The sequence below is a fragment of the Salvelinus fontinalis genome, chromosome 7, assembly GCF_029448725.1.
Source record: "Salvelinus fontinalis isolate EN_2023a chromosome 7, ASM2944872v1, whole genome shotgun sequence".
Taxonomy (NCBI): Eukaryota; Metazoa; Chordata; class Actinopteri; order Salmoniformes; family Salmonidae; genus Salvelinus; species Salvelinus fontinalis.
The window spans coordinates 22,905,573-22,929,597 of NC_074671.1; the positions used below are offsets into that span (position 1 = coordinate 22,905,573).

A 24,025-nucleotide genomic window follows, 5' to 3' on the forward strand; every position below is an offset into this window, starting at 1 on the left:
GTGCCCATCAAAAGCTGTACATCTTCTAATACGCATGAGAAATTAAAAATACTTTAATTCATATTTATGACCATTTGTCAGCAATAACCTTCGCACCAAATGTAAAAGTTTCTTTGCCGAAAAATAGTGATATAAACTATTCGAATAACCTGGACAGGTCATAACGGTCTTATTTTTAAGTCGTTAAAAGGTTTGAGACACTTGTTTCTTAAAGGTCCTCAGGGACTTTCTTTAGGGAAAACTACTCTAGTCCGTTTGGAAATAATATTATATTGGTTATGCACGACCCCTGACGATGAAATGAAAAACAGCAACATCTCAGACACGTTACAATATTACTATAAATAATCCTTATTTTTTATATGTATGCCTTTATGCAAATTGTATCAAATTGTGATCCACGTTAGCTTAATGACTCCATTACACACTTGCTTCAAGAGACAGGGTTCAATACCACACATGGTGCTCAAAATAACTCTATTATATTCCAATAAATGTGTAATGCACCAGACAAATGAAAAAAAAAAAAAAAAAGAGAAGCAAACTCCATTATTCATATGCACTATATAACTGAGCAACATTATGTAACTGAGTCATGAGCCTAGTTAAATAAAGGTTAAATAAATAAAAAATAAAGTACTACTTATTTAGGGTGGTGGTGGTGGGGGGGGGGGGGGGGCAGAAGAGAGTGCCCCCACACCCCCACCGCCCCCCTCCATGTTGTGTCTGTCTGTGGGCCCAGATCCCTCTGATAGGAAGGCAGGGTGTCCTTATCTCTCTGCAGCCTATCTTATCTGTTGGGAGCTTGAAGAGCGGAGCAGCATCAAAGCCACATCCCCTCCTCTCCCCCTTCCTCCTTCCCCACCTCCTCCACTGGCTGAGGTCCAGGCGAAAGAGAGGAAGCAGACTCCCAACAACTGCCTACAGGACTGGGGGGAAGAGATGAGACAGACAGACAGCCAGCACAGTGGGGAAAAGTAAAAGAAGTCTGGCTGTTATATAAAAGGCTACCTGCTCACTGTTTTTGGTCATAGAGATTGAACTCGTCTGTTTGCAGCCTTGTAGAATGAACTTTTGGAAAAGTAAGAATGAAAAATAATGTATAAATTCAATACAGAACCCTTCTACCAAGAACCATTTGTCAATAATGCATTCTTTGCTAGTAATTCAGTAAAACGGAGGATGACACAAAAAATGTACTACATTGGACCAACAGTTGATTGTCTTAATATTAGCTTTATTTATACATCATCACATCTAATTTAGGCATGCCACTCTTACTGCATTAGCAAGTAAAATACATCATTGTAAAGACATGACACAATTAGTGTCTGGCTATTGATGAATATTCAACCTCAAACGTCCACTTCGAGCGGTACAGAAATTGAATAGGAAATAACGATGTGTGTGTTTGTGTGTCTGTGTGTGTTGGGAGCAGGTGATAGCTGGGTGTATTGGCCGTGGGTGAGGAGGCAGGAGGAAGCAGAGGGAGGGCACACAGGATAAACAGGGGGTGTGTGTCCTGTCATCATGGCGTCTAGACAGAGCCTCTCCTCACCCTAATTAACACACACACGATGGGTCACACTCACAACCTGAGGAGAGAGATTGGAGTCCCTCATACACAGGCTGGTCTCATTCCAACCTGTGGATATACAGTATATATATATGTGGATATACCATACAGTTTAAACACACACACACACACACACACACACACACACACACACACACACACACACACACACACACACACACACACACACACCTGCCTTAGGGTACTACTTTCTCTGCTTCCAAGCTGAATCATCTCTCACACACGTGCATGTGCGCACAAGCACCCACACACGCACAGATAATTGAGGGGGAGCTGTCCACCAGAGGAATGTTCACTCATAACACCAAGTTCACTTGGACTGCTAAATCTTCCACACTAATTATACAGACATAAACATGTGGGCACACACACATTCACACAGGCATAAACACACTCACAGTCATTCTTCGCACAGTAATTATTCCTCTAAACATGGCATTTCCACACAAAAATATCCACACTACCATCTTACTACAGTATAGTCTGGTGGTAGACCCAAGACCCCACACATCACACAACCATAGTACAACTCCAACCAGAAACAATGCCAGTATAGTGCTGGTGCTTTTGATGCCATTGCTGCTTTCCAGTCTTTGTCTTTCAAAGGTTTTGCTTCTTTCGACCAGCCTCCATACCCCTACTAGCCCTCCCTCTAATTCCTCTAGATATGAGGGTGGTGTACCAACCACAATTGTCGAGCGCAGTGATTTAACTTTAAAGAACCTTTGGTATGTGGGGGATCATTATGATATAGACTGTACAGATAAGCAGCTGGTGAGGTTCTGTCATTGTTTGTATGACTTTGTCATTTGCCCCACGGAGGTTGTATCTGACACACCAGTATGACATCGTGTGGTGCAAAATGGTGGGAAAAGGGTGGACAGTCGGCTAATAATCCATTATGAATTATTTTTTTCTAACCATTACCAAACCATGTGTACGTGTTTACCATCTATAAACCATTTAGTGGACCTGGTACAATTTATAAATCATGAAGAAAAAACTACGTACATATACACTATATATACAAAAGTATGTGGACACCTCTTTAAATTAGTAGATTCGGCTATTACAGCCACACCCGTTGCTGACATGTGTATAAAATTCGAGCACACAGCCATGCAATCTCCATAGACAAACATTGGCAGTAGAGTGGCCTTACTGAAGAGCTCAGTGGCTTTCAACGTGGCACCATCATTATTATATATATTTTGTAAATGTTACCTTTATTTAACCAAGATGCCACCTTTCCAACAGGTCAGGTCGTCAAATTTCTGCCCTGCTAGAGCTGCCCTGGTCAACTGTAAGTTTAAATTTTTTTTTTTTTATTTAACCCTTATTTTACCAGGTAAGTTTACTGAGAACACATTCTCATTTACTGCAAAGACATTGGGAATAGTTACAGGGGAGAGGAGGGGGGATGAATGAGACAATTGTAAACTGGGGATGATTAGGTGGCCATGATGGTATGAAGGCCAGATTGGGAATTTAGCCAGGACACCAGGGTTAACACCTCTACTCTTACAATAAGTGCCATGGGATCTTTAGTGACCACAGAGAGTCAGGACACCCGTTTAACATCCCATCCGAAAGACAGTGCTGGTATTGTGAGGTGGAAACATCTAGGAGCAACAACGGCTCAGCCGCGAAGTGGTAGGCCACAAAAGCTCACAGAACTGGACTGCCGAGTGCTGAAGCGTGTACAAATCGTCTGTCTTCGGTTGCAACACTCACTACCGAGTTCCAAACTGCCTCTGGAAGCAACGTCAGCACAATAACTGTTTGTCGGGAGCTTCATGAAATGGGTTTCATGAAATGGGTTTCAATGGCCAAGCAGCCGCACACAAGCCTAAGATCACCATGCGCAATGCAAAGCGTCAGCTGGAGTAGGGTAAAGCTCGCCGCCATTGGACTCTGGACCAGTGAAAACTGGAGTGATGAATCACGCTTCACCTTTTGGCAGTCCGATGGCCGAATCTGTGTTTGGCAGATACCAGGAGAATGCTACCTGCCCCAATGCATAGTGCCAACTGTAAAGTTTGGTGGAAGAGGAATAATGGTCTGGGGCTGTTTTTCATGGTTAGGGCTAGACCCCTTAGTTCCAGTTAAGGGAAATCTTAACGTGACAGCATACAATGACATTGTAGACAATTCTGCTTCCAACTTTGTGGCAACAGTTTGGTAAAAGCCCTTTCCTGTTTCAGTATGACAATCCCCCTGTGCACAAAGCATGGTCCATACAGGAATGGTTTGTCGAGATCGGTGTGGAAGAACTTGACTAGCCTGCACAGAGCCCTGACCTCAACTCCATCGAACACCTTAGGGATGAATTGGAACACCGACTGTGAGCCAGGCCTAATCGCCCAACATCATTGCCGACCTCACTAATGCTCGTGGCTGAAGTTCCCACAGCAGTGTTCCAACATCTAGTGGAAAGCCTAACCAGAAGAGTGGAAGCTGTTATAGCAGCAAAGGGGGGACCAACTCCATATTAATGCCCATGATTTCAGAATGAGATGTTCGACGAGCAGGTGTCCATGTACTTTTGGTCATGTAGTGTACATAGGCATACACTATGTAGACATATTTACAACTCTCCTTCCGTGCCCTCCAACTGCTCTTAAATGCAAGTAAAACTAAATGCATGCTCTTCAACCGATCACTGCCCGCACGTCCAGCATCACTACTCTGGACGGCTCTGACTTAGAATATGTGGATAACTACAAATACCTAGGTGTCTGGTTAGACTGTAAACTCTCCTTCCAGACTCACATTAAGCATCTCCAATCCAAAATTATATCTAGAATCGGCTTCCTATTTCGCAACAAAGCATCCTTCACTCATGCTGCCAAACATACCCTCGTAAACCTGACCAACCTACCAATCCTCGACTTTGGCGATGTCATTTACAAAATAGCCTTCAACATTCGACTCAACAAATTGGATGCAGTCTATCACAGTGCCATCCGTTTTGTCATCAAAGCCCCATATACTACCCACCACTGCAACCTGTACACTCTCGTTTGCTGGCCCTCGCTTCACTCTCGTCGCCAAACACACTGGCTCCATGGCCTATTTATTGACTTAACTCCCTTATCTTACCTCATTTGCACTCACTGTATATAGACTTTTTGTTTTCTTTTGTTCTACTGTACTACTGACTGTATGTTTTTTTTATTCCATGTGTAACTCTGTGTTGTTGTATATGTCGAACTGCTATGCTTTATCTTGGCCAGGTCGCAGTTGCACTTGAACTTGTTCTCAATTAGCCTACCTGGTTAAATAAAGGTGAAATAAATGTATTTTCTAAATAAGCATACCTAAATAAAGTGTTACTAGTGCTTTGAGGAGAATTTCCCGCCTCTTCCTGTCCCTGAGCTGAACGTGGTTGCACCGGCGACAGACTCAGTCTGGATGATTGGCGCTCCATGGTCCATCTCGTACTGCAAGGCCAAGCTGAAGGAGGGGGCATCGTAGGCACTGTAGAGGGCAGAGGAGCGGTCTGCACGCATGCACTGCTGGGGGAAGGTGCTGATCTGCTCAGCTAGCTCCAGAGCTGCCTGCAGAGCTGAGACACACACACGCAAAAACACACACAAAAACACACACACAAGATATATAAGTGAGCATTGTAAAGAAACAGACTCATGCGGAGGCAAATAAGCACATACATGTACACACATACACACCACCAAGCGTACACTCATTACACACCACCAACTGTACACTAATCAAAATCAAACTTTATTTGTCACTTGCGCCGAATACAACATGTGTAGACCTTACCGTGAAATGCTTACTTACAAGCCCTTAACCAACAATGCAGTTCAACAAGTAGAGTTAAGAAAATATTTACCAAATAAAATGAAGTAAAAAATAATAACAATTAACAATAAAATAACAATAACGAGGCTTTATACAGGGGGTACCGGTACCGATTCAATCTGCGGGGTTACAGGTTAATAATAATAACAAATAGCGACTAGCAGAAGTGTACAAAACAAATGTGGGGGGGGGGGGGGGGGGGGGGGGGTCAATGTAAATAATCCGGTGGACATTTGATTAATTGTTCAGCAGTCTTATGGGTTGGGGGTAGAAGCTGTTAAGGACCCTTTTGGTCCTAGACTTGTCGTGCCCTCTTCTGCCCCCCCCCCCCCCCCCCCCCCCCCCCCCCCCCTTAAAATGATCTAGATGCTCTATTGTAAAGTGGCTGTTCCACTGGATGTCATAAGGTGAATGCACCAATTTGTAAGTCGCTCTGGATAAGAGCGTCTGCTAAATGACTTAAATGTAAATGTTTGGACCATGGTAGTTCGTTGGTGATGTGGACACCAAGGAACTTGAAACTCTCGACCCGCTCCACTACATCCCCGTCGATGTTAATGGGGGCCTGTTCGGCCCACCTTTTCCTGTAGTCTACAATCAGCTCCTTTGTCTTGCTCACATTGAGGGAGAGGTTGTTGTCCTGGCACCACACTGCCTCATCGTTGTCGGTGATAAGGCGTAGGCCTTATCCTGGTCAACTGGGAGTGCTGTACCACTGTTGTGTGGTCAGCAAACTTAATAATGTGTTGGAGTCGTGTTTGACCACGCAGTCGTGGGTGAACAGGGAGTACAGGAGGGGACTAAGTACACACCACCTGGGGGTGGCCCGTCAGGAAGTCCAGGATCCAGTTGCAGAGGGGGGTGTTTAGTCCCAGGGTCCTTAGCTTAGTGATGAGCTTTGTGGGCACTATGGTGTTGAACGCTGAACTGTAGTCAATGAACAGCATTCTCACATAGGTGTTCCTTTTGTCCAGTGGGAAAGGGCAGTGTGGAGTGTGATTGAGATTGCATAATCTGTGGATCTTTGGGGCGATATGCGAATTGGAGTGGGTCTAGGGTATAAGGGAGGATGTTGTTTATGTGAGCCTTAAGTGTTACGTGCCTCGAAGCGAACATAAAAAGGCATTTAGCTCGTTTGGTAGGCTCGCGTCACTGGGCACGTCTGGGTTTCCCTTTGTAGTCCATAATAGTTTTCAAGTCCTGCCACATCCGACGAGCGTCAGAGCCGGTATAGTAGGATTCAATCTTAATCCTGTATTGAAGCTTTGGGATTTCTTATAAGCGTCCGGATTAGTGTCCCGCTCCTTGAAAGTGGCAGCTCTAGCCTTTAGCTCAGTCCAGATGTTGCCTGGCTTCTGGTTGGGATATGTACGTACAGTCACTGTGGGGACGGCGTTGTTGATGCATTTATTGATGAAGCCAATGACTGAGGTGGTATACTCCTCAATGCCATTGGATGACTCCCAGAACATATTCCAGTCTGTGCTAGCAAAACAGTCCTGTAGCGTAGCATCCGCGTCATCTGACCACTTCCGTATTGAGCGAGTCACTGGTACTTCCTGCTTTAGTTTTTGCTTGTAAGCAGGAATCAGGAGGATAGAATTATAGTCAGATTTGCCAAATGGAGGGCGGGGGAGAGCTTTGTACGCATCTCTGTGTGTGGAGTAAAGGTGGTCTAGAGTTTTTTTTCCTCTGGTTGCACATGTGACATGCTGGTAGGAATTTGGAGAAACGAATTTAAGTTTGCCTGCATTAAAGTCCCCGGCCACTAGGAGAGCAATCTCCATAGACAAACATTGGCAGTAGAATGGCCTTGCTGAAGAGCTCAGTGACTGTTAACGTGCCACCGTCATAGAATGCCACCTTTCCAACATGTCAGTTTGTCAAATTTCTGCCCTGCTAGAGCTGTCCTGGTCAACTAGGAGTGCTGTTATTGTGAAGTGAAAACATCTAGGAGAAACAACGGCTCAGCCGCGAAGTGGTAGGCCACACGAGCTCACAGAACGGGAGTGCTGAGTGCTGAAGCGTTCAAAAATCATCTGTCCTCGGTTGCAACACTCACTACCTAGTTCCAAACTGTGTGGAGTAGAGGTGGTCTAGAGTTTTTTTCCGCTCTGGTTGCACATGTGACATGCTGGTAGAAATGAGGTAAAACGGATTTAATTAAGTTTGCCTGCATTAAAGGCCCCGGCCACTAGGAGCACCGCTTCTGGGAGAGCGTTTTCTTGTTTGCTTGTGGCCTTATACAGTTGGCTGAGTGCAGTCTTTTTGTGGTGGTAAATAGACGGCTACGAATAATATAGATGAGAACTATCTAGGTAGATAGTGTGGTCTACAGCTTATCATAAGGTACTCTACCTAAGGCGAGCAATATCTCGAGACTTCTTTAATATTAGACATCGCACACCAGCTGTTATTGACAAATAGAAACACCCCCACTGCTCGTCTTACCAGACGTAGCTTCTCTGTCCTGCCAGTGCATTGGAAAATCCCACCAGCTCTATATTATCCGCGTCGTCATTCAGCCACGACTCAGTGAAACATTTTACAGTTTTTAATGTCCCGTTGGTAGGATAATCTTGATTGTAGGTCATCGATTTTATTTTCCAATGATTGCACATTGGCCAATAGAACAGATGGCAGTGGAGGTTTACTCGCTCACCTACGAATTCTTAGAAGGCAGCCCGACCTCCACCCCCTTTTTCTCCATCTTTTATCACGTAAATGATGGGGATTTGGCCCTGTTCCCGAGAAAGCAGTATATCCTTTGCGCTGGACTCGTTAAAGGAAAAAGCTCCAGTTCGAGGTGAGTAATTGCTGTTCTGATGTCCAGAAGTTATTTTCGGTCATAAGAGACGGTAGCAGCAACATTATGTACAAAATAAGTTAAAATAAGTTGGTTAGGAGCATATAAAATGTCAGCCATCCCCTCGGGCACCATTCTAAACATTCACACCACCAAGCGTACTCATACACACCACCAAGCGAGTGTTATACACAAACACACAGGATATATACCCTCTGTAGTTAGTTTCAATAATTACAATAGCATAGGGCACTTGGCAGCTATTCAGTTACAGCTACTGCTGGTGCATCTTCCCTTCCTCCTGCACTTCCTGCCTCTCTGTGCTTGAGCCAAGCCACTTTGTTCCCTGGGCCACATGAAAGCACTGGATGACATCCAAATCTCCTATGGAAGCAAAGGCCTGATGTGAGTGATGCCCAAGTGCCCCCTCTCTCTTTGAGCTATCTCTAACCAAAGTGATCAGCCTCGGAGTCCAATTAGTCGGACTTGGCTGTGGGAATGACTTCCGAAAAGACTTAACTTAATCTTCTAAAGTTTTTTGAGGAATTTTAACCAGGAGAGCACATGGAAAGGCTTTTCATAGGGATGAAGGAGTTGGAGTTCACACATTCATTGCAAAAATGCAATTTTGGAAATTAGCAACTATCATTGCTCAATTAATTTTATGAAGTTATTCGTAGGGTTTATTCCAACATATGAAATGGCATACAAATCTGATAACTCTGAGCAAAATAGCTTACATAAATCTGTCTAATCTACCACAGCCATTACATTGGAACAGATAACAAAACTTCAAAATGCAGTTAAAAAAATACTTGTTCAGAGTGAGGAGAGGAACATTACCAACAAAACCTCAAGAGAGGGCATATTTCTTACCTTGGCCATCCGGTACCACTCTGTTAGCCAATCCGAAGGCTAAGGCCTCCTGTGCCCCAATGGGACGTCCAGTCAGAATCAAGTCCAGAGCCCGGGAGAGACCAATGAGACGGGGGAGCCGGACTGTACCACCATCAATCAAGGGGACGCCTAAGGAGACAAGGGAATCATCCATGAGTGACATTGTGAGGAGGGCTGCAGGACTTTACAGAGTGGTTGACTATTCTAGTCTTACTGTTGCACCCAGACATACACATACGCTTATAAGTGGGTAGGTAGATTGTGAGGGAGTTTATCACTCACGTGTTCCACCCAGTGATGTAGTGTTAAAAATATATGGGAGTAAACGTTGACCGCCGTTCGTGGTGAGTAAAGCAATGCTCCTTATACTTTTAATGCATTTTCCGCAAAAGGTGGGTAAACGCTCGTGCAAAATTAAAAAGATGCATAAACTGTGTTGTCATGCTTTTACCCTCCACTACACTCCTGGTTGCACCAATGTAGAGCCTTATACGACTTAAAAATTTGTGTTTTCCCACCAACAGTGAGTGGCTCCTAAAATATCATAATTCATATACAAATGAAATCTAAGTTTATTGGTAGCGTACACATATTTGTAGGTGTTATAGCAGGTGCAGTAAAATGCTGACGTTACAAGCTCCAACAGTACAGTAGAATGTCTCGCAAATACAATACTAATACACAAATAATCAAAAATCAAAACAAGAAATCAAGATATGACAGTACTAGTCCAATTAATGATCCAGAGTAGCTCAATTAAAGTGACCATGTCCACCAGCATATCCACCAGCCTGAGAATTCTGATTGTCGGTTATTTGCGGAAGCCCTTGTGGCCGTGAGGTAGATGGAGGTAGAGTTTTACTGGCCTCCGAAGCACAGGGAGGTTGTCTCCTCTACTCCTCCCAGTCAGAGATTCTGCTTGACCACCCATTATTAAGAGCATATGAGTCCAACATATTTTCATAACCTGAAATCATCTTTCTGGGTTTTCGGGGGGAGTTCCCCAGGGGAGAGTTGTGGAAACACTAATTCTATTCATTCATACTCCCCGCTACATTCTCGGAGTCCTTCAAATAAATCACATTTGAATACATTGAATACCAGTGTTAATACATCTGCAACCAATCGAGAGGCCTTGGGTCAAAAACTCAGCACATATGGCAACCTGACACAAGACAGGTTCTTAGGGAGGGAGCTCTTTGTCAGCAAATACATATATCCCTGTCTCTACCGGTCAGGTCGATTCCATTGAAAATTCCTATGAAAAAGTGTGCTGCCAATAGCCCGAGCTGAAGAAATCTGATTTCAATTCCATTATTTAAAAAAAATTTTTTTTACAAAGGCATCACAACAATAACATCGCATTACAGACTTTTTAAGTCCATTTGTTACATTTTCTCAAACAGGATGGCCAGTTTGAGGTTTGAGCAATTCTACCCCACATACTGATGAGTCCCTCTCCCCCTCCCCCCCACGCAAACACACACACACACACACACACACACACACACACACACACACACACACACACACACACACACACACACACACACACACACACACACACACACAACCCCCTAGTTTCTCTCAGGGCCGGAGGCTAGATTAGATTGTGGCGCAGAGAGCCTCTTCAGTCCGTGTCCAGAACTAACAGGCCAGATTGTCGAGAGAGGAGCCAGGTTGGGCCAGATAATCTTTAGTGCTGTTGGCACCGTGCTATCAGCCGTCGGAAGGGTCCTCTCTTATCCAGCAGCCGCCTCAAAGCCTGCTGATACTCTCCCTGTCTGTCTCAAACTAGTCCTGTTTGCATTAACACACCAGCCCATCCTTTGTTCCCTATGAATGAAATCCAGTGTGTTGGGCAACGTCCCCTTGAAATCGTCTCAATTTTTTTTTTTTTTTTTTAAACCTTTGATTTTTTTGATTGGGAAGATCTGAGAATGAGAAAGGCCATGTTGTGGATATACCAGAACTTCCTTTAATTCCTCATCTATTCAAGGCAGATAAATCCATCTAAAGAGTCATACCAGTTTTAACAGTTTTTATTTGCGTGTGTCAGCAGAGCCTATTGTCCAATAATAGATATAGGAGGTGGTTCTCTTCCTGACTGTCAGCCTTATCCTCTGCATTGCAGGGGTAGTGCAGGAGGCTATGCCTTTTAACACTTTTTTTATCCAATGTTTTTTTCTAAAACGCTGCTATGCTGGGGAGATGACGTTAACCATTCATATTTACATAGAATTTGTATGTACGCTGGTTGCAACAATGGCCTCACTTAGGGCTGTGTCGGTCATAACATTTTGTCAGCTGGTTATTGTCACGCAAAAGACTGCTTATAAGTCCTGTGCCATTATTTTATATTATATCATGGCATTGTTGAATACTTGTTTCTGATTGGCTTGAAGGGCATTATCGTGCATTATTAGATCGTGCATTATTTCCCTATAATGCACGGTATATCTGCACGGTAGAATTCAATGGCTATAGTTCATTCTTACATGTTCTATGTTTGAGCTGCTTTTGAAAGAAAAAGTCGAATTGAAAACATTATTTGCATTATTGAATTCGATTTTCATAATGGCAAACTAGAACTGATGGTTTGGTTAGCTAAACTATCAAGTCTGTTTGCTTGGTTACCCCGGCAACTACTGTAGCTATCTAGTAAACTTGCTAGCTACTTCAGTGGATGTTGAACACATTTCTAGCTGCAAATGTGTTAAATTATAGCCATGGTATAAAAGGGATAATCAACTCGGGGCTCAATGCGTTCTCTGGAAAATAATGCAACTCGGTGGAAGGTCAGTTCCACCCCCCTAGCACATCCTGGAACACACCTTCCGTGTCGTTCATTATTTTCCATTGAACGCATAGCACCTCGATGATTATCCCTTACGTATATGATTGTATAGTAATACGAATATAATTGAACTTAGCTGAATAAAATATAAATTATATTTGAAGTGGCTAAGTTGAGCGTAAAAGGTGACAATTTGAAACAGATCCTATACGCAACATGTATAGTTATTTGGCAACTTTAGTTGTGAATGATACAAACCTTAGAATGTCTTTGAAATCAAAACATTATCTATTGATGATTTGAGAAAGTAGCAAAAAAAAAGCTTGCGCTCTGTTCCTTGCCTCAGGCTGCACAGATGTTCTCTCATCAAGTGATCATATTTTCACCCATCAGACTATTCTCAATTGAATCTCGTCTTTACTAGTAAAATGTGTTTCGATTTAGAATGGTCCATTATTGAATGGGCAGGAACAAGGGAAAAAAGACATGTCATCCGTATGGTACACTCGAATAGCGAATGGAGGCCGCTCGCTTTCCTGCTGGACCGTTTTTCAATGATGCCGGGTAGGCTACTTTGGTTTTATAGTTGAGCATGTGCTTAATATGAGCAGCTGAAAAATAAATATAAGAAAACTTTCACTCCATGTTTGAGAAGCATGCTCTCGCTGCGCGACAGGTAATATTACGCCCAAACTCTGCAGCTACCCAGTGCTTGATTTGGGAAACCAATTGAAATCTGTTCGGGAACATCAATAGTAACATGATTTCGCAACAAAACATATTTTACTAAACTGTTGACAGCCCCTCTGCGCGCTATAGAAATGAATAAAGGAGAAAGAGCAGGAGATAGAAACGCACAGGGGTGAGATTCTGTATAGCTAAAGCTAATGTGTCAACCAATTAATTCTGAAGAAGAAAAAGCCCTATTCCTAGGCAATTCAAAAACAAATGCACTATAATTGTAGGCCAACTCTTTATGTCGCCCTGCACAATCAATGAACCAACAGCATTGCCTAGGGCTATACATTCTCTCCCAGACTCATGGATATACATCTTGGAACATAGCATAAGGTAACCAGTCCATCCTGTATGAATAATAATACAGTCCACACTCAAAGGCAATAAATCAAATTTGTTTAATTTTGGAGTATAGGCTAGACCAATTATGTAGCAAAAACATCTTAAATCATTTGAGTTTTTCTGCCATTTTAATTCAGTTTTTTTTTTTCGGGCTCATGAGCCTACGCCTAAGCTCTAATATGGGTATGGGTGTTTTGAATTAATCATCACCTTAGAAAGTGCTGTCCATTTCGTTGCATTATTGAAACAACATCCACAACAACCATGTTTTACACTCCGTTTCAACCTGTTGTTGAACTTCTTTCTTCAAACTGATCATCACAGTGAGGTGAGTTTTAAAAGCACAATACTGTTTTCATGATAAGAGTTTGATTTGATTTTCAATTGCATTGATGTCAGAGTGGTTAGAGGGACAATAGAGCCATGAATACCAGACCATTAGGACCTGAAGGTCGTTAGCAAGTTGGGTAAGAGGAGATTAACGTGACTCAACGGTCACATGGAATTTTACTGCGGTCATGACTCATGACTGCCGGTGTGGCGGTAATACAGTCACCGCAACAGCCCTAGCCTCAGTCTCATTCATTTGCTTCCTCTTGGTTCAAACACCACATCTATAGGTACAGTAAGACTGCCAGTACAACAGTGAAGTGTTGAACTCTGTGAAACAGTTTGGGCAGACGACTGATGTTTTTCGGTTTGAACTGAGCTGTGCTGGAGATACAGGCATCTGCACCACTTCAAAGCAAAGCTGTCCACAATGGACTCTCATGAGGGTTAATGTGATTAAGTTCGATGCGGATTAAAGATTTCCAGCCAAATCCGTACGGAACGGATACAGAGATGAGAACCTGAACCTTTAACGGAGGTTCACTTTGAAACACTCCGACACTCCATCTTGGAGAAATATTTTGGGCTTAATACACTGTCACAGGATTTCCTTTTTGTTCAGCACATCAAAGAAATATTTGGACATTTTTGGTGTCTGCAAGTTCATTGTTTGATGAAGGCCTCCCCATGGGCTCTGAAGAACGCACAGGACATTCTGAGAACTAGAGTTTAACTCACATCCAGCAAACCACAGAAACACACAGTGCTGCAGGTGCCTCTCTAGCCACTAGCCAGATCCTCTAGTCTTAAGACCAGGGTGTGGTCTCTCTGCAGGCTTGGGGTCAGGTCCAGTCCAGTATCACACACAGTCTCTGGCAGCTGTGTCTCACCCCATCACCCCATCCATCTCACTAATTGGATCTTTGAGCGCAGCCGGAACGTCCGGAGCCAAGGTCCAGAGGTTATCCTGCATTGGGCCAAAGACAGCCAGGAGGTTCGAAATTCAGGTTCTGCTAAGGACTCCCTGTAGATGTTAGACTAACTGTCCACTCCTGTGCCCCTGCACTGCTTAGAGGGGAAGTATTCAGCCATGCAGCTTCACGTAGCAGAGTATTTTTGAATGGTATCCCCATGTCATCAATAACAAGTCATCGGATAGTTGTTTGAATTGGCCAACATGATGTCAGCTTTGGACCGGGCTGTGCTCTAAACATGTGGGCTATCCTATGCTCCCTCGTTTTGGCCTTCCTCGTTTTCCACACGAGACGGGGGCTCCAATGAATCATGTGACAGGAAGCTGTCACTCATTAGTGTCTTCTATTGGGCCACATCACATAGATTTGGGTTATTCATTCAAACCACAGGGGATCCCTTGGGCTGCTGTCCAAGTGTTTCTCCACCAAAAACGCTTACAGAATTCTCCCATTAAACTAAAGAGATGCAACAAACCTACCACAGAGATAAACTCCAGAGGAGTAGCGTTACTTTTGATGAGTAGAGCCTTACTGCTATTCACTCCAGGCTAACTACAGAGTGGAGGAACACAACGTCCACAGCTGATAACTGGGTATGGTCAAAATAACAATTACAGTGCTAAACTCACATCCAATTATAGAACGAGCCACAGTGGCCAAACTAAGCTGGGGAAACGACTGGAAAAAGTGTTGACAAACAACCCAGGGGTTTGTGGAATGAGGCATAGCTGAGATGGTGGGGTGGCTGAACATAAGCAGCTGGGAGGAAATGTGCCTCTGCCGCCAACCGTGTCAAAACCTCACAGAGAACACATGCTTCACTCTGGGCTTCTTAAGGAGATCTGAAGTGAACGATTAGTCATTCCCCTTTCACCAGCTCAATTCGCTACTATCAAGGAAAGGTGACAATTTGAGAATTGAGGAAGCCAATAAAGACTATTGAGATTTACCCCGATGTCATGCACTTAGCGGCGTCAGTATGATATATGATGGGAGGTGAAGAAGACGAGACATGGTGGCCATGCCCCTGCCACAAGACAGTCTGAACGGTGGCTCTGGCCCTGGCTCTGGTCGCAAGTCAGGCAAGGACACTGCCAGGATGCTCTGTTTAATTACAGAGCCAAAATGATATGCCAAATTTAGAGAAAGAGACCCAGGATCTACCCACTGCCAGTAAATTATAGTACGGCCGGTCCTATTTATAAACACAGAGGTCATATTTTTAACCCCGGAGGCAGACTGGTATCGAGATGGGAGATGCTACTACACGCTACATTCATTTCCTCTCCTTCTGGTTATCAGGGAGTGCAGCATGTACAGTACTGGTGTCTGTACATGCAATGCTTTCAAAGGCCATGGTCATTGCTGCTATCGCAGTTACTCAAACCCAAACAGGAGAAAGCTAAAGTGATAACGGCTTGAAATTCTATGTTGCTGTTGAAAGGAAAATGAATCAGGCACTTTGTAACAATTTTGACTTCCACTGGTGGGTTAAGGGCTGCAACCTCACACAATTACATGACATACACACACACTACTGGGGGTGGACCAGGCTCAGGGAGGGGTCATCTCGTAGGTGGGATACACATACCAAATCTGCGACAGAACACCCCCATGACAGCGCTCTCCTCCACCACTCTCAGGTCAGCCAACAGAGCCAGCTCCAGCCCTCCAGCCACTGCGTAGCCACTGACCGCTGCTATCAACGGCTTGGACAACACCAGTCGGGAGGGACCCTGGGAAGAACACAACACGACACACCCTGAGCGAGGCATTAAAAGAATACACTCCCTAAACAAGGCTGCAACTAGACTTCCTGCACAAACATACTCCCACAACAAGGAAGGACCTTGGTCTTTTACAAGAATACAAGAATACACAAGCTTCAAAGACTGGCAATAGAGATGACAGATTATATACAGTGCCTTCAGAAAGTATTCATACCCCTTGACTTATTCCACATTTTGTTGTGTTATAGCCAAAATTCAAAATGGATGTCACTACAAGTTGATTGGAGTCCACCTGTGGCCAATTCAATTGCTTGGACACGATTTAGAAAGAAACACACCTGTCTATATAAGTTCCCACTGACAGTGCATGTCAGAGCATAAACTATATCATGAAGTCCAAGGACCTGTCTGTAGATCTCTGAGATAGAATTGTGATGAGACATATCTGGGGAAGGGTATAAAACATTTTCTAGAGTGTTGAAAGTTCCCAAGAGCAGAGTGGTCACCATCATTGCTAAATTGAAAAAATATGGAACTACCCAGTCTCTGCCTAGAACTGGTCGTTCGACCAAACTGAGAAACTGGGCAAGAAGGATATTGGTCAGAGAGGTGACCAAGAACCCAATGCCCACTCTGACAGAGCTATAGAGTTCCTTTGCTGAGATGGAAGAACTTGCCAGAAGGACAACCATCTCTACAGCACTTCACTAATCTGGGCATTATGGGAGAGTGGCCAGATGGAAACCACTCCTGAGAAAAAGGCACATGACAGCACGCTTGGATTTTGTAAAAATGGACGTGAAAATCTCTGAGAGCATAAGGCAAATGTTGATGTAGTCTGATGAGACAAAAATGTTACTCTTTGGCCTGAATGCAAAGCGCTATGTATGTAGAAAACCCGGTACAGCTCATCACTCGTCTAACACCATCCCTACCGTGAAGCATGGTGGTGGCAGCATCATGCTATGGGGATGCTTTTCAGCGGCAGGAACTGGGAGACTGGTAAGGATAGAGGGAACAATGAATGGAGCCAAATACAGGCAAATCCTTGATGAGAAACTGCTTCAGAGTGCAAACGATTGACTGGGGGGGAAAGATTTACGTTCCAACATGACAATGACCCCAAACATACAGCCAAAGCAAAACTTGAATGGCTTCAGAACAAGAATGTGAAAGCCATTGCGTGGCCCAGACTTGAATACCATTGAAAATCTGTGGAAAGACTTGAAGATTGCTGTTCACCGCTGCTCCCCATCTAACTTAACAGAGCTTGAGAAAATCTGGAAGGAAGAATGGGAGAAAATCCCCAAATTCAGATGTGCAAAGCTGATACAGACATACCCAAGACGACTCAAAACTGTAATCGCCGCCAAAGATGCTTCTACAAAGTACTGACTCAGGGATGTAAATACTTATGTAAATTAGGTATTTCTGTACTCCATTTTCAATAAACTTGCAAAAATTTCTAAAAACATGTTTTCACTTTGTCATTATGGGGTTTTTGTGTGTAGATGGGTGAGAAAAACATACATTTAATCAAATTTGAATTCAGGCTGGAACACAACAAAATGTGGAATAAGTCAAGGGGTAAGAACACTTTCTGACGGCACTGTATGAAAGACATACCACAACTGATCCATTTACATATACATACAGAGGGGCCAATAATGACAAACAGATATATTGAAAGTTAGGTTGTGTGTTATCAGTCATCGACGGTTCTGTGCACACTGATCGCGTGTGAGGGTGATGCAAAGTCAGGGAAGGTTTTTGCAGATGCGCGCACCATAGGAGCAGGACCTTTGGTGACATCTTGCTCCAATTTGAGGGAGGCAGTGTGATGGGCCAGCTCTTTCAGATCGTAACCAGCACAGAAATTCCCTCCTGGAAGAGACCACAAAATTACAAAGTATGGCAGCTGGCAACTGAAGAGGAAGGGAAAATGACGAGGATGAAAAAAAACACAACAACTTGAAGAAGAGAGGCAGGGCTGCAATTTAGAAATGCATGAGGAAATATGGCTGGCTGGCACACAAATGGTTTTCTGCTCTTGGCGTGGGTTTAGTCTCTCTTTACTGCACAATGCTCTCATTAATGGTAGAATAACGCACCCTGACCAAAGCCCCTTCCATTGGATTCATGTGGTAATTACAACATTACCCAAGAGGCCTACAAACACTATGTCACAGGCGCTGAGGCGGAGGGCTGTAAAACGGTGTGACCGCTCTGTTTCTAACTGTAATGAGACTGAGGATGAGAAATGTGCTACAACACCCCTCCACCGAGACTGGCTTGATTACAGCAGCAGTGGATCAGAGGAGGAGAGTTCTTTAAAAGGCTGTGTCTGTGTAATTATATGCCGGTGCTTTCTGGATTTGATTGAATCTGTACGAAAACATATTGTAAAAGGACTATACCAGGAGATATGATGATATCGTTTTCTGTTTTTAAAACTGATGAGAGCATATTGTGACTTCATGGTGAGTTTAAAACCAATATGCAAATTGTGCAGTGCACACGACTCTTTGGGAAAAGAACTTAAAAATGATTTCATTATTGATATTAATGGAAAAGTTGAAGTAACATGCCCATATCTCATGTTTGGATTTGGCCTCACGCGACAACACTTTATCGTATGTTCTCTACAATGGGGATAAAATGGCCTCATTGAAAGGTGCTACAACAGTGACCTTTGCAGCTATTTCAGCAGTTAGAAAACCTTCAGATTCCCCCACCCCTTACTATAAAAACATAGAAATACGATTCCAAAAAACTCAAAATATGTGCCAACAGATTCAAAAAATGTATAACAGAGGTAATTACTCATAATTTAGTGAAAGTACTGAAACAATTCTCCCAAAATGGCGATGAAAATTATGTTTTGGACTAATTTGGACCAAATAGCTTCCTTATGGCTGCACTTTTAGTATTCCAGACTGGACATGTCTAGCTGTCACCTCCACAAGTAGAGGTATTAGTATTTACCAGGGCAGTACTACATTTCAACCTACAAACTGGATTTACACTCCAATTAACAACAATGGCCAGCGCAGGAATCCAAGTGCACTTTGCCAGAGTCGTCCATTACGTTGGTCAAAGTTAAGCCAAATAACACAAGGCAATTACCGACACAGTTTTCAGTTCAGCGCCGAAGCGACCAGCATTTAGCAGCCGTCATTTCTGGGTTACAGCTTTGAGGTGTTGAAGCATTAAAATAAAGCATCTCTGCCGACGCTACACTCTAAGAGAGGAGAATTGATCCTGGTTGAGCAAATTATTTCCATTGTGGGAGTTCATTTGGATGGGGTGAGATTATTTTTTGGAGAGGTATTAAGTGTGTATAATTCTCGCTCCCTGGTTGACCCAGAGCAGGGCCCTGGAAGCTGTGAGCATACATATGTTAATACAGACACTGCGGCGGCCGTCATGGCTGGCTCTCAGGACCCCTGTGAGCCCATCTCCTGGATGCTGTTAAATCAGGGCTAATTAGGCAGTGTGAGCGGGGGATGAGGAGGAGGAGTGGAGGATGTGATTCCCACTCATGGCTTCTAGCGCCTGCAGTTAGCCGGCGAAATGATTCAAAGAGTTTGATCTCTCGCCCCAGCTGATTGGGCCGCATGGTTCTACATGTATAATTAAGGATATCTAAATAGTTGGTGACTGTTTATAGTGTGTTATTGGGAGCCCGCCCACATAATTATATTCTGCCGAAATTATAAGGAAGTCATGTTCTTAAGGAGTTATTATGAACACCTTGCTATGTAGGAATAAGATATATAGTGCCTTCAGAAAGTATTCATACCCCTCGACTTATTCCACATTTTGATGTGTTACAGCCTGAATTCAAAATGGATGATTATTTTTTACCCATCTACACACAATACCCTATAATAAAGTGAAAACATGTTTTTAGAAATGTTTGCCGAAGGCACTGTAAATATCATAATAGCCTGAATGTAAATGTCCTTATTAGAATTCTGTTGTCAAAGACATACAAAATATACTATTTCCATCCAATAAAAGGGGTGTAATTGCATCTCTACGAGTTTGCTGTCTACTGCTCTGTATGTCTGGGGGAGAGTGGTTTGTCATGTTTTGTACGTGTAACTGTTAGTAAGCTGTGGAAAGAAAATACATCAGGTGTCCGCAACAGGCCAAAACGATCCTGGAGCAATTTTTTATAAAAAAAATTATATTAGTTTTGGGTCAAAACACTAAAATCACTAGAAATTCAGCAAAAATGTGTTAAATTTACAAAATCTGTTCTGAAGTATTCCCACAAAAAGAAAAAAAAGTGCCTTCAGAAAGCATACCCATTGACTTATTCCACATATTGTTTACAGCCTGAATTCAAAATGGTTTAAATGGATAATTTTTCTCTCACACAAATTACACACAATACCCCATAATAAAAAAGTGAAAACATGTTTTTAGAAAGGTTTACAAATGTATTGTAAATTAAATACAGAAATCCAATTTACATAAGTATTCACACCCATGAGTCAATACATGTTAGAATCCCCTTTAGCAGCGATTACAGCTGTAACTCTTTCTGGATTAGTCTCTAAGAGCTTTGCACACCTGGATTGTACAATATTTGCACATTATTTTTAAAATTCTTCAAGCTCTGTCAAGTTGGTTGTTGATCATCGCTAGACAGCCATTTTTCAGTCTTGCTATAGATTTTCAAGCAGATTTAAATCAAAACTGTAACTAGGCCACTCAGGAACATTGATTGCAGTCATGGTAAGCAAGTCCAGTGTATATTTGTCCTGGTCTTTTAGGTCTTTGTTCTGCTAAAAGGTGAATTTGTCTCCCAGTGTCTGGTGGAAAGACTGAACCAGGTTTTCCGCTAGGATTTTGCCTGTGCTTAGCTCTATTCCATTAATTTTTATCCTACAAAAGTCCCTTGTGATTGTCAATGACAAGCATACCCATAACATGATGACAGCCACCACCATGCTTGAAAATATGAAATTGTACTCAGTGATGTGTTGTATTTGCCCCCATCCAACACAACAGTTTTACTTTAGTGCCTTATTGCAAACAGGATGCATGTTTTGGAATATTTGTATTCTGTACAGGCTTCCTTCTTTTCACTCTGTCATTTTGGTTAGTATTGTGGAGTAACTACAATGTTGTTGATTCATCCTCAGTTTTCTCCTATTACATCCATTAAACCCTGTAACTGTTTTAAAGTCACCATCGGCCTCATGGTGACATCACTGAGTGTTTTCCTTCCTCTCCGGCAACAAAGTTAGTAAGGACGCCTGTATATTTGTAGTGACCGGGTGTATTGATAAACTATCCAAAGTGTATTTAATAACTTCACCATGCTCAAAGGGATATTCAATGTCTTATTTTTATTTGTATTTTTACCCATCTACCAATAGGTGCCGTTCTTTGTGAGGCATTGGAAAACCTCCCTGGTCTTTGTGGTTGAATCTGTGTTTGAAATCCACTGCTCGACTGAGGGACCTTACAGATAATTGTATGTGTGGGTGTAACAGTTTAACTTTAGACCGTCCCCTCGCCCCGACTCGGGCGCGAACCAGGGACCCTCTGCACACATCAACAACAGTCACCCATGAAGCATCGTTACCCATCTCTTCACAAAAGCCGCGGCCCTTGCAGAGCAAGGGGAACCACTACTTCAATGTCTCAAAGCGAGTGACGTCACCGATTGAAACGCTATTAGCACGCACCACCGCTAACTAGCTAGCCATTTCACATCGGTTACATGGGGTATAGAGATGAGGTAGCCATTCAAAAATCATGTTAAACACTATTATTGCACACAGAGTGAGTCCATGCAACTTATTGTGACTTGTTAAGCAAATATTTACTCATTAACTTATTTAGGCTTGCCATAACAAAGGGACTGAATACTTATTAACTCAAGACATTTCAGCTTTTCATTTTTAATTCATATGCATAAAAATGGAAAAAACATAATTCCACTTTGAAGTTATGGGGTATTGTGTGTAGGCCAGTATCACAAAATCTCAATTTAATCCATTTCAAATGCAGGCTGTAACGCAACAAAATGTGGAAAAAGTCAAGGGATGTGTAAACTTTCTGAAGGTACTGTATGTGATCGTGTCACAATGTATGAAATTATTGTTATTTTTAAATACAATCTCTTTTTGGGCTTAGTTGTGGTCAACTTGCAGTGTACACATTATTATAATTATGTTCCAGCCCCGACCATCCGCTACAACAACAAAAAATCGTCTAGTTGCCTACTACTGCAATACATCATCATCAGCCATGTCTCTGGTGTTGTCATAGAGACCCTCTTTGCTTGTCTCTATGTGCTAATGTCATGGGCGGGATCTGAACCGAGGTCTACTGCAGAAGAAACCAACGTCTTAACTATTAGTCCAAGAAGAAATTCCCTCTTGGGCCAAGGGCTGACAAATTTTGAAGTCCCAGGTGGGGCGACTTCATCATGTGACCATGAGCAACTGCTACATTAACCTGCTGACCTAGCCTAGATTCCAGTCAGTTTCTGCTCTCTTGCCAACTCTTTATGGAATTATCATGCAAAACACGTTTGACTTGACAATGGAGTAGGCAAAAGCACAAACAGATCTGGTACCAGGCTACTGCTGACCCTCCATCAGAGGCTTTGCTGAGCTCCTGTCTGTGTGTGCAAGGTGTCTGTCTAACCGTTGCCATGCAGCACTGCTACAGTCAGGGCGGGGTCGCTGTCGAAGGCCGTGAGCTCGTCCAGCAGCCGTCCAGCCGTCTCCTGGTTCACCGCGTTCCGCACCTCGGGCCGGTTGATCGCCACGGTGACCACTGACCCCCTCCTCTCCTTCACCACAGTCCGCCCGGCGACTGCACAACAATGGGAGAGAAGAGAAGTGAGACCGCAGCAATTAGAAAGAAATGGCCCCAAAGCTGGGACTGGAATAGATCATGGCTGAGGATGAAGCTATGTGGCAGAGAGCGTACAGTTGACTTGACATATTTACGGTAAGAAAAAGGGACCGAAATCAAGGCAGTTGCATCCAAAATAACTTCAACAAAAGAGATGAGAGATCCAACATCACCCCAGCCATCCTACAATCATACAAAGTAAACCGTGTGAGAGCCAAAACACAATTCCATATAATATAGTATATGAAATAGTGTAACTTAGCGTTATTCAATATTGACTACAATTTCATATTACAATTTAAAGGGCGTTGGAAGTCAAGATCAGTAAATTGAGTGTGCAGAACTCCACACAAATTATATCCACATATCCTAAATGCATGTTTTGTAACAAAGTGATACATAATGGCGCATGTTTTGAGAAATATATGTCTCAAATATTATATGAATATACTAGGCTCCTCAGTCAATCCATTGAATCCACATTCCACTCTGCCCCATGGTCTGGTCTGAAAGCAAGTATTTGCTGCCCTCGGCTGCCAGAGATATGCCATTGCATATGACACAACTGTGTTCTTCAACGTACTACCTTTCTCTGATTCCTTTCCGGCTGTAGTGCTGTAAGGGCTATTTTTCTCAGAATACTTTTTTCCAAGTAACCGGACTAGGGCAGTAGCAGCTCGCCAGCTCAGATTTCTAGCTAACAAAGCACGTGTCGTACTCTGACACGCTCGGAGAGCCATAGTTGTGATTGACAAGCAAAAATAGAAACTTCTGAAGCTCACGGGAACTAAAGTAGCCCTAATTCAAAAGTGAATGTTCCTTATGCACATCTACAAACAAAATCAAATAAAAATGTCTCCCTATCAACAAACGTTCCAATGTTTACTAATAATGTGCAGCACCTTGCAAATTCCCCCCCGGAAACAAGGCAAACTGTAAGTAAGGTTCTGCACATGATTGGAGCATGCAGGGGTGTTAAACACAAGTGCTGACAGGAGAGGGCAAAGTTGAGCCATTTCTTGCACTGCAGTGCACATTGCCGCACAGAGGTACAATATCTGTAGAAAATAAAGTGCTTATGCACAGATGAATAGGGGTTAGTTA

The 24,025-nt window shown here is 43.1% G+C and overlaps 1 protein-coding gene across 1 annotated transcript; it reads right to left on the reverse strand.

Annotated features, from left to right (window-relative positions):
* Positions 1-1,216: 1,216 nt before the first annotated feature.
* On the reverse strand, positions 1,217-23,847 carry zgc:101569 (uncharacterized protein LOC449822 homolog). Its single transcript, XM_055928727.1, has 6 exons — positions 23,508-23,847; positions 22,709-22,879; positions 17,823-17,920; positions 15,898-16,042; positions 9,105-9,254; positions 1,217-5,165 (listed from the first exon to the last, which is right to left on the reverse strand). Exons 1-6 carry the CDS (start codon positions 23,659-23,661, stop codon positions 4,933-4,935), a joined length of 951 nt encoding a protein of 316 aa, XP_055784702.1. The 5' UTR covers positions 23,662-23,847; the 3' UTR covers positions 1,217-4,932.
* Between the last annotated feature and the right edge of the window lie 178 nt (positions 23,848-24,025).

Excerpts from the sequence above, each read along its gene's own strand:
- zgc:101569 (XM_055928727.1), bottom strand. The coding sequence starts at position 23,661 with ATGGCTCTCCGAGCGTGTCAGAGTACGACACGTGCTTTGTTAGCTAGA. Across the intron at positions 22,880-23,507 it reads CGGAAAGGAATCAGAGAAAG|TCGCCGGGCGGACTGTGGTG; the intron begins GTAGTACGTTGA and ends ATTGTTGTGCAG. Across the intron at positions 16,043-17,822 it reads CCAAAGGTCCTGCTCCTATG|GGTCCCTCCCGACTGGTGTT; the intron begins GTGCGCGCATCT and ends TGTTCTTCCCAG.